Source organism: Emydura macquarii, unplaced genomic scaffold (assembly GCF_026122565.2).
Source record: "Emydura macquarii macquarii isolate MOO-44397 ecotype Brisbane River unplaced genomic scaffold, CSIRO-AGI_Emac_v2 contig_729, whole genome shotgun sequence".
Lineage (NCBI taxonomy): Eukaryota > Metazoa > Chordata > Testudines > Chelidae > Emydura > Emydura macquarii.
In genome coordinates this window covers 1,076,449-1,094,112 of record NW_027130866.1, presented here as the reverse complement: position 1 = coordinate 1,094,112, position 17,664 = coordinate 1,076,449, and the positions used below count along the sequence as shown (strand labels likewise).

At 43.4% G+C, this 17,664-nt stretch overlaps 1 protein-coding gene across 1 annotated transcript in view; it reads left to right on the top strand.

The window, feature by feature from the left end:
* The window catches only part of ACAP2 (ArfGAP with coiled-coil, ankyrin repeat and PH domains 2), a 101,861-nt gene that overhangs the window by 16,224 nt on the left and 67,973 nt on the right, over window positions 1-17,664 (top strand). The window contains exons 3-7 of the mRNA XM_067542830.1: window positions 66-185; window positions 1,783-1,836; window positions 8,803-8,861; window positions 10,612-10,795; window positions 13,094-13,138. Of these exons, the coding sequence (XP_067398931.1) occupies window positions 66-185; window positions 1,783-1,836; window positions 8,803-8,861; window positions 10,612-10,795; window positions 13,094-13,138 (462 nt within the window). The remainder of the gene's footprint in view (window positions 1-65; window positions 186-1,782; window positions 1,837-8,802; window positions 8,862-10,611; window positions 10,796-13,093; window positions 13,139-17,664) is intronic.

Genomic DNA, 17,664 nt, shown 5'->3' with positions numbered 1-17,664 from the left:
TCTGAGGAACAAAGTAATTTACACTTTTTTTTATTTACCATGATATATATTTTTTTCCCTTTTAGCTGGTAAAGCTTTGCATTGCAATGATTGATACTGGCAAAGCTTTCTGTGCTGCCAACAAGCAGTTCCTGAACGGAATTCGAGACCTTGCCCAGTATTCCAGTAAGGATATACTAGTTGAGGTAAGTGTTTGAGGGGAAGCATATAATGATTAAGTGGGAGCAAGTATTGGAGAAATCTTTCATTTACAGTATTATTCATTCTTGCTATTTCTATACAAGTTTACTTACTATTCATGGGTACACCCATCTAGATGAAGAGACTTCACTCTGGGCCCTGGCACACTGCTACTGTTAATCTCCCATTCAGGTTTGGGTTGTGACCTGCACTGGAGGCTGGGTTGTGCCACACCTCTACCAAATATTCCAGGACAGGGTTCTCAACTTGGGGGGCTCTGAACAGGTGTGATGGGGTCACAATCACTATGCCCCTTCCTGTGTAGCATAATAGGTGGGTTACTGGTATGGAAAAGCTTGAGAACCATTGGTCTAGGTTTGACTACAATAAACCACAAAATAGGCAGCATGAATTTAGATCATAGGTCAGAGGTAAAGAACTTTTTGTAAATAAAATACTTTTCTGGCCTACTTTTTCACTGCATTGGGCCCATTTCAGTAGAGACATAACCTCAAATTCAAATGTTATCTGGTACAGATAAGTGCTTTAGTCTGGTAAACTGGTACCATAGTCATAGAAAATGTACAAATTTTATTCTGTGGCATTTTGCATAACAGCCTTTCCTTTTTGTGTGATTTTTGTTTTCTTCCTCCACCCCTTAATTTTTGACTTGCTATTTCAACTAACGGCTTGACTGCACATACAGCACTGCAGTAGTGCAGCTGTGCCACTGTAGCACTTTTGTGAAGATGCTACTGTGCCATGGGAGAGCTTCTCCCGTTGGCGCCGTTAATTCACTGCTGTGAGAGGCAGGAGCTGTGTCGATGGGAGCAGCTCTCCCACTGACACAAAGCTGTCTACACGGGGGTTAGGTCAATACAACTGTCGTGCAGAGGGTGTGGATTTTTCACACTCCTGAGCAACATAGTTATACTGATGTAAGTTGGTAGTGTAAACCTGACCTCAGTATTTTTCACTGAAAACTTGTGAAGTTGTGACTCTCTTTGGATGTTTTCAATATGAAGTTCACATCTCACTGAAAAATAGTCTAATTTTTTGTTTGAAAATGATTTTGCTGAAAAATGCACATAGAATAGCAAAGTTTCCTGTGGAAAATCTAATCCATTTTTAGTTAATAATGAAATTTGGAAAGGTTTAAAATCCAAGAAGCTTTTTGTTGTTGGCTGACCTCTTGATACAATTAATTGCCTGAAAAGGTCGAGGACCACTGCTTTGTAATGCTTTTCATGGAGACGTTGTAAAGGGTACGGACATTGACCTGAGATGTTGCTCTGTGAGCTATGCTGATTTGCAGCAGCTGGGGAATCATTCTTTTTTGTTTGACAACAGTAATAATTTTTTTTGTCTATTTTAGTAGTAGATTATTATAAGAAGAAATGTATATTATTGCCAACAGAAGATCATAATTAAACTAAACTAATTAAAATAAGTCTATAGGAAGATGTTTCTAGGCTGTCTCATAAGAATATACTCCTGCTGTTCTCAGTATAATAGAAAATCTATAGCCTTTTGAAGGTTAACTGTTTTGTGCTCCATAGCTGATGGGATTTAGCTTTATCTACTTGTTTTCTTTCCTTACAGACCAGCTTGACAAAGTTTTCTGGCAGCCTACAGGAAATGATCAATTATCACACAGTAAGTGTTGGTAATTGGAACATGATTGTGACCAGTTCACCTAAACAAACAGATGATGCTGGATGTTGTTATATTATAACATTTATGGCCCTTGATTCTGAATGCATTTGAAATGTGTATGTCTTCATTGTACAGATATTAGTGGAACTCAACTCTGCACCCTTTGATGCAGATCTGGAAACTGTGGGTTACTCCTCCTTTCTTAGCAGGCTGTGGGCAGCAGAACCAATTCGTAGCCAGAGTTCTTTGACAGAGTGAGTCGTGCTTCCCCTCTCCACTGTTCACTCAATTTTTCTGCCACACCGGAGCTGAGATACAGCAGATGCAGATACAGCTGATGCAGCATGTCTGTTCTTTGTGTAACTTCCTTTTTTGCAGCTGTGATAGGCCTCAATATTGCTGAAGTCTCATGGACCCCCTGTAATCCCCCCCCTCCCCTCCCCAGGTTGGGAAACTGTTGATTTAGTCAAACAAGGGACATATTTGTTCTACAAGAAACCATTTTCTGTAACTTCAAACCATATCCATATGTGAGATACTTTTCTTTTTTCTTCCTTAAAGTGCATGAGTCTGTCCCTCTGCCCTTTACACATCTGGTTGTCAGATTGCTCAACTCTGTGTGATGATATTGCTCTCTACAGTCTGTAGCCTACAGAGACTGTAGGCCCTAATACTTCCATACAAGAGCGAGTGTTTCACAGATAGGGATGTGACTGAAAAATGGAACCGTCTTACTTAACACAGTCCTCTCTGTCTTTTATAGAATCATAGAAGATTAGGGTTGGCAGGGACCACAGGAGGTCATCTAGTCCAACCCCCTGCTCAAAGCAGGACCAACCCCCAATCATCCCAGCCAGGGCTTTGTCAAGCCAGGTCTTAAAAACCTCTAAAGAAGGATGGAGATTCCACCACCTCCCTAGGTAACCCATTCCAGTGCTTCAACACCCTCCTAGTGAAAAAGTTTTCCTAATATCCAACTTAGACCTCCCCTATTGACAATTTGTCAATGTCTTTTATGTAAAGTAAGTTCTAAATACAGAATCTTTTACTAGTGGTAGATTAAGAGGTGCAAAACACAGCTTGGGTTTGTGCTGTGAATAGTGAGAAAAGTCTTTGACTTAACTACTGATTAGATTTGCTCTGACAGGTGAATTTGAGGTATGCTAAAATACTGCATCTGGACAGCTGGTGCATATGGATACTTCATACAAAAGCTTCCAGTTCCATATGCGGGGCCTGTTCAGGAAGGATGGGCTCCACCTCAACCTAAATGAAACCAGATTGCTGGTACGTAAAATTTAAAAAGAATGTAGAGGAATTTTTAAACTTAAGGGAGGAAGGCAGCCGCCAGGTGTAGAGGAGCACTTGCGTCTGCTGTATCTGCATTGGCTGTATCTCAGATCTGGTGTGGCAGAAAAATTGAGTGAACTGTGGAGAGGGGAAGCAGGACTCAGTCTTGCAAAGAACTCTGGCTACGAATTGGTTCTGCTGCCCACAGCCTGCTAAGAAAGGAGGAGTAAGCCACAGTTTCCAGATCTGCATCAAAGGGTGCAGAGTTGAGTTTGGATAGACACATGCCTTAGGGGAGGATTTATTAAAGGGGATCCTCTATATGCTAGTAGAGAGGAGAGGATAGAAGTCGATAAAGTACAGGTAGGAACTGAAGAGAAACAGTCAAACAAAACAAGAGTCTCAGACCATGTTTACGTTAGTGAGCTTACACTGGCACATGTGTGCCGATGCAGCCACGCCTCTGTAAGATCACTTCTGTAACCTCTCCATGCCTACAGCTGAGAACTGTCCCATCGACATAATAGTCACTTCAGTGAGTGGTGGTAGCGATGTCACAGGAGAAGGTCTCCTACCAACATAGCGCTGTGCACACTGTCACTTATTCTGGCAGAGTTTATGTCGCTCAGGGGAGTGGTTTATTTCACACCACTGAGCGACATAAGTTTTGCTGGCAAAAGTAGTGTAGACATGGCCCCATTCGATTACATCATGTGAAGACAGACAACTAGTGTGGCTCTTCCAAGTCTGATCAGTAGCTATTGAATGCCCCCCAGAGTTCCACTTAAGCTGTGGATCCTCTGAATTGTTTAATCCCTTCAGTGACACGTGGTAGTTAAAGCAAGGAAATGCACAAGGTTTGCACAGTGGTCTAAAATCATATCTGAGAGTATGCAAGGGTTATAAAACATTAGATAAAACAAACAAAAACCTTGCGCATTCTCCCCTCTGAGTCTGTTAACCCCTTCTGAGAGTCCTTAGGCAGTCTGTGCTTGAGGTTGGTAGCCTCTTCTCCCTTCTTTCTCACTGGGGAATCTTACTTTGTTGGTTCCTCACTTTGAATTGAATCAGAACGTGTAGAGTGACTTACAGAAGTTTAGCCAAAGTGCTTGGATTCCCTTTCCTGGGTAGGTGAAAGCATAATGCATATGTAGCAAAGGTAGAGAAGCTGTGTTCTGATTTTTTGCCACTTTGGTGGAATGAGGAGTACAGACCTATTGGCTCTTGTTAAGAATTCTTTTTGTCTTGATCCTATAACATGCTGTTTCTTCAAGTAGTATTGCTTCAGTTCAGAGGGGCATACGTCCCACGTGCCTTCAATTGGAGGATTTGCTAGCAGTGTCTGTTTGGCTTGCGTGTGCGCTGTGCACTCCTTGTGCCCCACACTGAGGCTATGTAGAGCTGCACAGTCAAACTGCCTTCAGTTCCTTCTCAGCCACCTTGGCCATAGCGCTAGCGTGGCTGCCTGGATTGTGTACAATTTTATTGTTAGTTTACTGTAGGATAATTGTTAGTTTACTTCTGATTTTTTTCCTTTTTCCTACCTTTCGGGAGGCTTGCTTTCCTCAGGAGGGCATGCCTGGCTCTCTGGGCTTCAAATGCTGCTTCACTTTCTTGGTGGCCATCCTGGTTAGCAGTGGCCACTCCAAATGCATTCCCTGCCTGGGAGCATCTTGCATCTCAACAAAGTAGAGCTTCTGTTTAGCCCTTAAATCCAGGGCAAGGAAGAACTGAAAGATCAAGCTGAGGCTTCTTATGATGGAGAACTCCCTTCTTCCTGCTTCAGAGTCAGGTCAGGAGAACCCCCTGGTCCATCAGTCTTCAAGCAGATCTAGCGCCTCACTGACCTTGGCTCAGCACTCCCACAGAAAATGGGAAGGCTTCCAAAGGTCCTGGGAAGAAGAGCTCTATAGGCTCCTAAAAGGCCTCGATTCCCCATTGGGTTGATGGTCTCAAATTGTCAACTTCTCTGCCTGGTATCATTCAGGCTACAGGTTCCTCTATTACTGGCGGAGCTGGGAAACCCCGTAGCTAAGACCAAACACAGCTCTGAGCAAGCTTTGTTACTGTCTGAGCCTATCAGAGACATTTCTCCAGAAGGGCTCCATTTGACACAATCCTCCCTCTGTTACTCTTGATGGGTCCCTCAGTATCATGTAAATAGAAGTGTCTGCCTTCATTGGTGCCCTTGATGGAGTGATCCAAACCTTCAGTTCTGTCCACATTGAGAGGGACCATCACTTTGGTACCAATGGTCCATTTGGTACCTCAAGAATTTAGGTACTCGAAGGACTTGATTGTATTAGAAGAACCAGTCACTGATGGTGAAATTGGTTGCATATTTGAACCAGATGGATTTGTGGTTCTCTTCCTCTGGAAGTGGTGTTTCTTTCTAGGGGGTTTGGTGGGTCTCTGGAACCCAGAAGATTGTACCAACAGGATCTCTGGGCAGATGGTTTTGTGATAGGACAGGATCACTTCCAATATAGGGTGCTTTGCTTTGGACTCTTTCAGCTTTGGGCGTTCTTAAAAGTTATAGTGGTGGTGGCCTCTTACCTTCGTTAAGAGGCAATTGTAGTATTCTCTTACCTCAACAATTAGCTGCTCAAGGGTCAGTCTTACGAAAAAGTGCTGTCAACCACCCAGAAGGCCTTATCTTTGTTTCTACAGTTAGGCCTCCAGCTCAGTGTTAAGAAATCCACTCCATACAGAAAATACATGTGATGGGGGCATCCTTGGATTGGCTGACTGCTAGGGCCTATCTACCCAGAGAAAGATTTGTTATCCTATCATACCTCATCAGAATCATTCAAGTGAGCCCTCAAACCTCAGTGAGGAACTATCTTCAGTGACTGGGTCATGTGGAGGCTTGCACTTTCATCACAGGTCGTGGAATGTTATGGCTTTGCTGTCCTCACGTGTGGTTCAGAACAGTTATCTCACCAAACACACAATTTAGACAAACAAGTTTCTGTTTCCTGCCAAGTGAAAGATTCCCTAGACTGGTGAAAAGATCACCATAATGTCAGCACAAGTATTCTATTTCTTCCGCTGTCGCTGAAAGTTATTGTAATGATGGATGCATCACTTCTGGGATGGGGATGGCGGGAGGCACATCTCGATGCTCATACGATCCAGGACAGGTGTTTGCCTGAAGAGGCCAGTCTGCACATCATCCTATTGGAACTCTAGGGGTAGTTAGAAATGTCTGTCTCCATTTTTTGCCTCTTATCAGAGGTAAGTCTATCAAGATCACAACAAAGTAGCCTGCATATTTTATCTCAACCAGGAAGATGGAGCAAAATACCCCTCTGTGAGTCGAAGCAATAAGATTACGCAATTGGTGTGGTCCATCACATTCACATTTTGGTAATGTATCTTCCGGAAGTGCATAACACCATGGCCGATGCCCTCAGCAGACATTTCTCCCAAGACTATAAATGGGAATTGGTTCACAAATCCTAGATATATTTCAAACGTGGGGATGCACCACATGTGTATGATATACAAATATATATAAACATAATATATTTCAAATGTGGAGATAGACCTCTTCACCACTGTCACAAACAGGAAGTGTCCTCTGTTCTGATCGAGAGGGTCTAGACCTCCATTCCCTGTGGGTTGCCTTTTTCCCATCTTGGACAAAGGGCCTGTATTACACATTTCCCCCGAACACCTCTAATTCCAAGGGTGATGAACAAGATCAGACAGGACAAAGCCAGTGTTATCCTAGTAGTCCCAACCTGCCCGAGACAAGCAGGGTACCTTTACCCTTACCTGTTTCAATAGTGTTGGGGTCCAATGATCAAACTTCCATGTGCTGTCTCATCTCACAAGATGTCAGCTGGGTGCTTCATCTCAACCTGCAAGTGTTCCACCTCAAGATGTGGCTTGTGGGAGTAGAATCTACCTGTCCTGTGAAAGTACAGCAGGAAAGAATCTACGTGTAATACCTGCCTCAGAAGTGGAAAAAATGTAGCTATTGGTGAGAACATCAGTGACTCCAATCTGAATCTTCTTCAGTTTTGTTTCTCTTGGATCATTTGCTGCAGCTGAAGAAAACAGGTTTATCAAATAGCTTGATCAAAGCTCATTTGGCTGCAGTAACAGCCTTCCCTTCTCCAGTGGAAGGGTTCTCTGTTTTCTCACCCTGCAGTGATTAGGTTCATTAAAGGATGGGAAACCTCTTCTTTCAAGTAAAGATTCCCACTCCAGTTTTGGGTCTTAATCTATTTCTCAGAGGTCTCACAAGACCCCCATTTGAACGTATGGCGACTTGCTTTTTACTGAATTTGTCTGTGAAGATGGCCTTTTAAATAGTCATTATAGCAGCTCAAAAGAGTTGATGAAATCAGAGCCTTGATGATGGATCCTCTCTTTATGCTATTCTTCAGGGACAAAGTTTTCCTACATCCACATCTTAAATTTCTACCCAAAAAAGTCATTCAAATTTCATCTGAACCAGGCTATTGATTTACCATTTCTTTCCCCTCTCCCCCACATAGTTCAGGACAGAAGGGTTCTTTCCATAGCTTAAATGTCAGAAGAGCGTTGGCCTTCTGTCTAGACAGGACCCCAAACCATGTTGGAAGTCTCCTAGACCATTTGTCACCATTGCGGACAGATCTTAGGGATCCACTATTTCTACCCAGAGACTATGGATTGAATTTCAGGGTGTATTATCGCTTGCTATGACACTGTCAATGGCCAGCTTCCTGCTAGGGTATTGGCCCATTCCACAAAGTCACTCACCATCTATGGCCCTACTTAAAGATGTTTCAGTACCTGAGATCTGCAGACCCATGGTCTTCAGTACATACTTTCTTCAAATGCTATGCCTTGGTCCATGCTGCTAGATCTGATGCAGCAGTTGGTAGTGCAGTTCTGTCCTCAGTATGGGACTGTATTCCAAAGCTCCCTCCTCCTGGGGTTACTGCTCAGAAGTCACCTGAAGTAGAGGATAGGGACACTATTTGAAGAAGAGGAGATTATTTATCCTGTGCAGCAACTGTGGTTCTTCGAGATGCGTCCCCCTATGGGTTCTCCACCACTTGCCCTCTTTCCCCCTGCTTCTAAGTTTCCTTGGTGGACTTTGTGATAGAGGAGGAACGGAGGGAGGTTCGCCTGCTGAGGGCGTGAGGGATGTGTAAGAAGCATGCGTGAGTTGAACCGACACTGCTAGTGAAAATCTCTGATCAAAGATGCATGGGGAACATGAGCACCGGAAGTGGAGCACCCAGAGAGGGACACATCCCAAAGAACTATAGGAACTGCACAGGGTGTAATGTCTTTCCCCAGCTTTATGCTTTAAACTTTCTCATACACACATCATTGTGAAGAAGTACAAGAACAGCAGCTAGTGTTGGATACTGGAGTAGCTGCAGATTTCATTTTATCTTGCTGCATAGTGGTATTCTGCTAAGACTTTTTAGGTGAATGTTTTTTAATTTTGAAATTATTCTAATTGTTTTAAAAGAAATTGAAGTATGAGAAATGCAGTTTAAATGCAAAATCTACTGTTACGCCTGTAGACTTCAAAGAGATGGCACAAGGGAGAGCCATGGCTTAGGCAGAATTAAAGGGTTTAGAGGGTTTTTTGGTCTAAAATAAAAGGACTCCAACACTTCCAAATCCTTTATTGAACTATGTTTTCATGTTCTTTTTCTCTTTCAGACCCTATTTGACCAAACTCAAAGATCAATTAAAGCACAACTTCAGATATTTGTTAAAGAGTAAGTTAATTTTCACTTCAGAGAAATTCACCTTAAATTGCAAGGAAAAATATCTCCACTAAGACCAATTAGGAGGTGAAATCAGCTTCTGAGAGAGGTAGAGGTTCTATTATCTTTGGAAATCGTTAAGCCACAGGTTGACATTAGTCTTGCCAAAAATAACCCAACAGCCCAACAGGAGTTGGATTAGGGTGGAGATACTTTCAATCATTTGATTATTTTTTTTTTTAAGTCATTGATTTAAATCACGTTGAGTGTTTGTCAAACTAATCTGAAAATTTGTTCTGTTGCAACTTTAGCATACCATTTATAATGAACTTAATTATAGATGCTTTTGTCTAATGTCACTACTGTGACGGTATCTTATTTTAATTTTACAAAACTACGGTAGGCAAAAAACAGAATACTGAAAATAAAGGCCCTTATCCTGCAAACACTTAACCAGATTTGTAACTTTACTCACGTGAGTACACCCAGTGACTTCAGTGGAACTATCAATATGTTTAAAGTTTAAGCATGAGCATAAGTGTTTGCTGCATCAGGAGCTTTTGTATTGGAAAAACTTCTCTTAGGCCCTGATCCTGCAAACTGTTAAGCAGCTATTTAACTCTGTGCACTGGGAGTAGCTTCAGAGACATCAGTGAGACTCTGCTCACAGGGCATAAAATTAAGCGTGTGCATACGTCTTTGAAGGGTTGGGGCCTTAGTGTCATGAAGGTTTTTTCACTTTAAAACGATAATGCTTCAGAATTAACAACAAAGACGTTCAACACATTAAATGTTCAACTCATTAAAAAAAAGTTACGGTGAACATTTTGTACACACAGTGCAACGTTTACAAAAACAGGAGCCTAACGTTAGGATCTTCAGCTCTTATTTAGGCACCTCATGTTGGGATGTTGAAATGTCTGAGCCGCTTAGGAGCACAAATCCCATTGACTTCAGACTGCAAACCATAATGGGAAAGTATAGCCTGGTTGAAGCATTTCAGCTTTCTTGACTTGTGTAAGTTCAGTATATCAGAAGATAATGCTGGTTGCAAACATAGTATGGATATTTCCTTACCAATTTTGTGTTTGAGTTTGTGGTGGTATCACAATAGAGATGTTAAGAGATCATGGATTTTACTGTGAAACTCAACAGAGAAAAACTATGTAATATTTGAAATTCTACTAACAATTAGGAAACAATTTAAATAAAACACAAAGCAACCACTTTACTTCCTTCTTAAAGAAATAAGCAGCATGTAAAAAAATCAAACAAAACCCCCATCTTTTAATTTTAAATTAGATATTTTTAAATCATGATTTTTATCCACCCTGAGTTGGATTAAATGATTTGGACCTCTTCCAAGCCTAACTGTTGTATGATTCTCAAGATACTAAGAATTATAGTGAAGACTCTCATCAAGATATTTAATAGTCATTCATATTTGGACATTTAGAATTCTCTGAAGCTTTAAATAATTTAAAATTATTCCAGATTAAAATGTTACTAAGCCTTTTCCCAGTGCTCACAAGGTGTATACTTCTAAATTTCACTGCCTTGCCTGTTCAGAAGAACAGAGCAGCTAGGAAAGTCACACTTCCATCATATTAAGTGTGTAAAAGTGAAACTGAAAAGATCAAATATGATACGTGTAAATGGAACCGTGTTAGAAAAGATTTAAAATTTATTGTATTTTTAAATATTTCATGAGCAACAAAATGAGCATTCAAGGATATTGCAACCCATCTCCCCTTTTGTTTAGAGATATTAGAAAATTTAAAGAAGCAAAGAAACAATATGAAAAAGTCAGTGAAGAAAAAGAAAATGCACTAGCGAAAAACGCACAGGTTCAAAGAAACAAACAGCATGAAGTAGAGGAGGCCACCAACCTTCTCACGGCCACACGAAAGTGCTTCCGGCACATAGCTCTGGATTATGTTCTTCAGGTAAGTGTCACCATCCGGGTATTTTTTTTCAAGAACGGTATGTACTGGGGTTTGGTTATGGAGCCATGTTGTTATTTTAGAAATCCTTGTTGCATGTTGTTAGTTACGTGGGTCTATGGGCATCACAAGCATATAAATAATGTATTTGTGTCCTGGAATTATTTTGTTTGTTGTGATTGTTCAGATTACATTTTGAATAGGTAGGTCTGTGTGCTTTTGCTGGTTAGTTCTTTGCAATGTTATGCTATTGTTATAGTGGCATTTAATGATTACTTTCATTCTAAGTATTCATTTAAAAACAAACTAGGGTTAACTGGATTAATAACCTGTTGAATGGGAAGTAATATTGTATATGTTGACTTTGCTATATTCATTGCACACATTAGAAATCTAAAGTTTAGCATCAATCTGGCAATTGCAAACTATCTGAATAATTCCAGTGTGGAATTCTGGTTTCTGTTACAGCTCTTTCTCCACGCTTGAGTCAAAGAAAGCGTAATAGTCTCATAGCATTAAATGCAAACAAATGCAGAGCAGCTCTTTTAAAATGCTGTTGTTTTAATGTCATAAATCCTAATCTGTGGATATGGTATTAAACGAATGGCCTGGCTGTTTGAAGCCTAGTTTGCTAAGCAATTATTTCAGTCACATACACTGTATTATATATAAAGTCATACTAGTTCTGTAATGATCCATGGATGGGTACAGACTCTGTGGTTATCAGCAGGGATTGAATCCGAAGCCTTCAGTATTGAGGATTAGATTCATTCCTGTTCAGAGGTTCTGCACAAGATCTGTGATCTGTGAATCACTTTATATTACTATTGAGACTGCACCTATGGGCTAGACACTGTATAGATGTAATAAAAACATTTCCTGTCCTGAAGAATTTACAGTCTAAGACTGGAAAAATGACAGGTTGATTCAATAAATAAGAAGCGTAACATAACAAAGAACAGCACGAGCAGTAGCCACAGCATTCCAGCTGCCTAATTATTGTCAGGTTTTTTGTTGGCATTATGGCAGAGGAGAGTTTTCAGAAGATACTTAAGTGAACGTAAGTGATTCGTGGTGGTCAAGGCCGGGTGTGTTTTGTTCCTACCACGTAAGCTAAAGGAGTAACAGCTAGCGGTCAGTAGCAAACTCTTCCTGCTCTGTGGCTGGCTTAGGAGACATGATCACGTGTACTGAGCTGGTTTTGCACATTCTGTACTGGAATTCATGTGCCTTTTGGAGTTCATCTGTTCTCGGGTACATGATAGTCCGCTTAATAAAACTGCATTTGTAGTGAAGATGAAAACTCCCAAAATAACGATGCAAATAATTCCAGTTATAGATGGACCTTCTACTTACAATGAAGCTTTTCTTCTGGGAAAAAAATGACTTCACTATGAAAGGACCTATTGGAGTTTCTTTGTGGTTATATTTACTTGGATTTAATTTGTATTTCAATATTTCTCTGAGTTCCTTTATATTTTTTTATCCAGAAAAGTCTTTTAAAAGTCTATTTGTTGCAGAAGGCTTTCCAAAGCATAGCTTTAAAGTACCATCTGTTTTTGCTTACAGTTTCTGTAAAGTTATTTTAGTTGTTAGCATTAAACAGACATGCCAAGAAAGTGAATTCCACAGTAATGTGTGTCTCAGTTAAGTGAGGGATTTTTGAGAAAAATCTTTGTTTTGGAAGGCAATTAAATCCATTGAGCAGAAGGCAAAAAGAGAGGAATAGGTACATGTGAAAAATCAGATATTGCACATAAACTAAGAAAAGGGTCATGAATGGTACTTCCTTGGTTAACCAATGAACACAAGTGGTTAGTGATTTCAGCTAACTGAAGAGCATACTAGAGGTGGAGAAGATCAAGTGGAATGAGCCCCAGAGAATTCTTGCAGAGGCATTTAGACTGAGCTGTAAGAGGTGGGGACCAGTCTGCTTTCTTGACTGTAAAGTGTCTGACACGTTTTGGCACTACATGAATAGATTTTACGAACATAACCAATGAGGTTTTAAAAATACTTTTTCAACTAACATTAAAACTGTGTGAGCATCTTTTGGGAATTCTAGCATTGTAAGTTTTTTCTCTAACTTATGGTTGCGGTAAATACAATTAGTTGCAGTTTTCTCTGTAACATTTTAAAAAATTGTTATGAAGAGTCAGATGTTTAATTCTGTTTCCCCCCATATGTTAAGGTTACTTTATTTATAAACAGTTGGACATAACCTGGATTACTGCAGTTTGTTTCTGAGAGACACATTTGCATGGGATTGGTGAATGAAGCAAGATGTTTGTTTTTTCGTAGATTAATGTTCTTCAATCTAAGAGGAGATCAGAGATCTTAAAATCGGTAAGACCTTTAAATGTTGTGTGTCAAAGTGTCTGGTTAAATCTGAAATATAAAAAGCAAACATTTGAGACTGCGAGTTGTTACCCTTTGATCAGTGCCTGTGTAAGGCGTCAGGCCATCCCTCCCTGTCTGTTTGGGAGGGAGGCCCCGGCCCCTAGCTCCTGCAGACTACAAATGGGGAATTCTGCAGGTTACAGGGTCGGTGCCGTCTCTGGCACTAGGCCGGGTGGTCAAGCAGTATGTAGCCCAAGCCCTCAGATAGGGCGGGGCCAGTAAGCAGTCTTTAGCCCTAGGCCGGGCAGACAAGCAGTGCATAGCCCTGGCCCTTCAGGCAGGGTGGGACAGGCCAATAGTCTAGGCCTCTGAGGCTTTACAGGCTGAGATGAGGCAGCCACCCTGGGGGTGGTGTGGAAAGGAGAGAGGGGGATGCAGGCCCCCCTGACTCCACTGTGTCCCAGCCCAGGTCCCTGTCGGTGGCAGAGTGCTTTGTCACTGGGTCAGCGGGGCTCCAGCCGTAACTCGCTGACGCAGCTGCAGGACACAACGCAACCGGACAGTCGTCCAGCTCCCCTGTGCTCCTTCCTTCCCCTGGACTACCTGTGCCTCAGCGGTGCTTTGAGTTTCCTTGGGGTACATAGCCAGGGATAGCGCCTGCAGGCCCTCAGTGTCGGAGGCAACAGGCAGCTCCTCCCAGTCGCAGGCGAGTGGCTTCGGTAGCTCCTCTGGGGTCCAGGCAGTGGGCAGTTCCCCCCAGGGCAGTAGTCCGGCTGGGGAGGTAGCACCAGAGGAGAGACTTCCTTCCCTTCCGGCAGCTCCCCGCTAACTGGCTCAGCTTTTATACATCTTGTCCCGCCCCTCATCTTCTGGTGGGGCGGGCAGGGTTATTTCGGTTCTGCCCGTTAGAGGTCAGGCTGTCCCTCCCGGTCTGTCTCCAAGGGAGGCCACGCCCCCTCGCTGCAGCTGTGTGCAAAATGAATTTGTCTCTGTGCATTTCCATGTCACCAAACTGCCCCCACAACTGGTTTGCTTGCTGGTTCAACAAGTGAGGCCAAGCCTGACTGGATATGCAGTCTGCACTCTTGGAGTCTGCCTATGCAGCACTCAGAGGTGTGATTGCAGCTCATGTAGGCAGACGCGTGCTTACTGTAACGTGGCTAGTGCAGCTAAAAATAGCAGTGCTGATGCGGTGGCATGAGCTTCAGTGCCGATTGTACAAATCTGCCCAGAACCCTGGGCATGCCCTTGGTGTGCTAGCCTGCACCAATATCCACGCCAGCACACCTTCCCTGCTGGTCTTAGCCCTGCTGACTAGGTTAGAGCTTGTCCAGGCATGCCTTCCTGAGCTGGAATCGTAGTGTTCATTGCAGGGTAGACGTATCCTGAATCATAGAATATTAGAGTTGGAAGGGACCTCAGGAGGTATCTAGTCCAACCCCCTGCTCAAAGCAGAACTAACCTCAGCTAAATCATCCCAGGCAGGGTTTTGTCAAGCCGCAGCTTAAAAACCTCTAAAGATGGAGATTCCACCACCTCCCTAGGTAACCCATTCCAGTGCTTCACCACCCTCCTAGTGAAAAACTTTTTCCTAATGTCCAACCTAGACCTCCCCAACTGCAACTTGAGACCATTGCTCCTTGTTCTGTCATCTACCGCCACCAAGAACAACCTAGTTCCATCCTCCCTGGAACCCCCCCTGTCAGGTAGTTAAAGGCTACTATCAAATCTCCCCTCATTCTTCTCTTTTGCAGATTAAACAAGCCTAGTTCCCTCAGCCTCTCGTCATAAGTCTTGTGCTCCTGCCCCCTCATCATTTTTGTTGCCCTCCGCTGGACTCTCTCCAACTTGTCTACATCCTTTTTGTAGTGGGGGGCCCAAAAGGACACAATACTCCAAATGCGGCCTCACCAATGACGAATAGAGGGGAATAATCACTTCCCGTGACCTGCTGGCAATGCCCCTCCTAATGCAGCCCAATATGCCATTAGCCTTCTTGGCAACCAAGGCACACTGCTGACTCATATCCAGCTTCTTATCCACTGTAACTCCCAGGTCCTTTTCTGCTGAACTGCTGCCCAGTTCGTCGGTCCCCAGTCTGTAACTGTGCATGGGATTCTTCCTTCCTAAGTGCAGGACTCTGCACTTGTCCTTGTTGGACCTCATTAGATTTCTTTTGGCCCAATCCTCCAGTTTGTTTAGGTCACTCTGTATCCTATCCCTACCTTCCAGGGTATCTACCACTCCCCCCAGCTTAGTGTCGTCCGCGAACATGCTGAGGGTGCAATCCACCCCATCCTCCAGATCATTAATGACGATGTTGAACAAAACCAGCCACAGGACTGACCCCTGGGACACTCTGCTTGTGACCGGCTGCCAGCTAGATATGGAGCCATTGATCACTACTCGTTGAGCCCAATGATCTAGCCAGTTCTCTATCCATTTTATAGTCCATTCATCCAACCCATACTTCTTTAACTTGCTGATAAGAATACTGTGAGAGACAGTATCAAAAGCTTTGCTAAAGTCAAGGTATATCACATCCACCGCCTTCCCTACATCCACAGAGCCAATCACCTCATCATAGAAAGCAATCAGGTTGGTCAGGCATGACTTTCCTTTGGTGAATCCGTGTTGACTGTTCCTGATCACTTTCCTCTCTTCCAAGTGCCTTAAAATGGATTCCTTAAGGACCTGCTCCATGATTTTTCCAGGGATTGAGGTGAGGCTGACCGGTCTGTAGTTCCCTGGATCCTCTTTCCTCCCTTTTTTGAAGATGGGCACTAGATTTGCTTTTTTCCAGTCCTCAGGGACCTCCCCCTGTTGCCACGAGCTTTCAAAGATAATAGCCAATGGCTCTGAAATCACCTCAGCCAACTCCCTCAGCACCCTCGGGTGCATTGCATCTGGCCCCATGGACTTGTGAATGTCCAATCCTTCTAAATAGTCTTGGACCTGTTCCTTCAGCACTGTGGGATGTTCGCCTCCTTCCCATTCTGTGCCACCCAGTGCAGCAGTCTGGGAGCTGATCTTGTCTGTGAAGACAGAGGCAAAAAAGGCATTGAGTACCTCAGCTTTCTCCACATCCTCTGTCACTGGGTTGCCTCCCCCATTCCGTAAGGGGCCCCCATTTTCCCTAATCTTCCTTTTTTGGTAACATACCTGTAGAAACTCTTCTTGTTCCCTTTCATGTCCCTTGCTAGCGGCAACTCCAATTGTGCTTTGGCCTTCCTGATTTCATTCCTGCATGTTCGAACAGTGTTTATATAATCCGCCCTAGTCATCTGACCAAGCTTCCACTTATTGTAAGTTTCTTTTTTGTGTTTAAGTTCACCAAAGACTTCTTTGTTAAGCCAAGCTGGACGCCTACTATATTTGCTATTCTTCCTGCACATCGGGATGGTTTGTTCCTGTGCCCTCAATAAGGTTCCTTTAAAATACAGCCAGTTCTCTTGGACTCCTTTCCCCCTCATATTAGCCTCCCAGGGGATTCTGCACATCAGTTCCCTGAGGGAGTCAAAGTCCGCTTTTCTGAAGTCCATGGTCCGTATCCTGCTGTTCTCCTTTCCTCCTTTTGTCAGGATCCTGAACTCGACCATCTCATGGTAGATATGTAACTGCAGACAGTATCCTTGGCTTTGTCCCTTTCACGTTCCCTTTTCCATGAGACTGTAGAATTCACTAACTGTGAGGGGTCTGGTCAGTATTGCAAACCATTCTCTTCACTCGGTGCTGTTGGGAATGCTGGCTGTCTTCCCCACTTCTTTCTTACGATGTATGAAAACTGCTCCATGGTTCCTTCCCTTGCCTGTTTTTAATTAATCTTCTTGGAGGTCCCAGGGAAGCAGATTGTGAGGCTGTTTCAGCTGTAATTGTACCTTCCAGCTGGTTTCTTAGGTTTTTGTGCTGCATTGTTTTAACAGAAGTTTTAAACACTCTGACTAAAACATGCCCTCACCTATCAATCACAGGATAATTTTATTAGCCCGTTTATAAAAGATGTGACTTGGGGTAATTCTTTTCTGTCTTGACCCTTATATGTTGTGACAAAGCTCTTCCTCTCCCTCCTTGGGTCCAGCGCTTCCTTCTAGCGGTAGGTCAGGGAACTACTTCACCCCTTAGTGTTCTTCTACCCTCTAGCGGTGGGTGAGGGTAATACAGCCTCTCTAAGATGTCCGCTCCCTACTGGCTCCTGGTCCTCTCTCTCGTTCTCACAGGCTCTTGCCTCTTTGCTGGGGCTCTTTCCCCTCCAGTGAATGGCTGGTATGAAGTGGGGGGTGGCCGGGCCCACCCTCGACTCCGGGCCCCAACCCAGGGACCCTACAAGTAGCAGCGTCGTGCTGTGACTTCAGGAAAGCTGCTAGCTTCCCTGGGTTACTGCCCCGTGCCCCTTGACTTAATGTCTGGATCCTGCTTGGACAGGGGCCCTTCCTGGACTCCTTGCCAGGGGATGCTCTTGACCTCTGACAGCCCCACTGGGCGTGGTAGTGCCGAACCAAATGTCCAGTTGGATCTTCCCCTTCTGGCAAGGT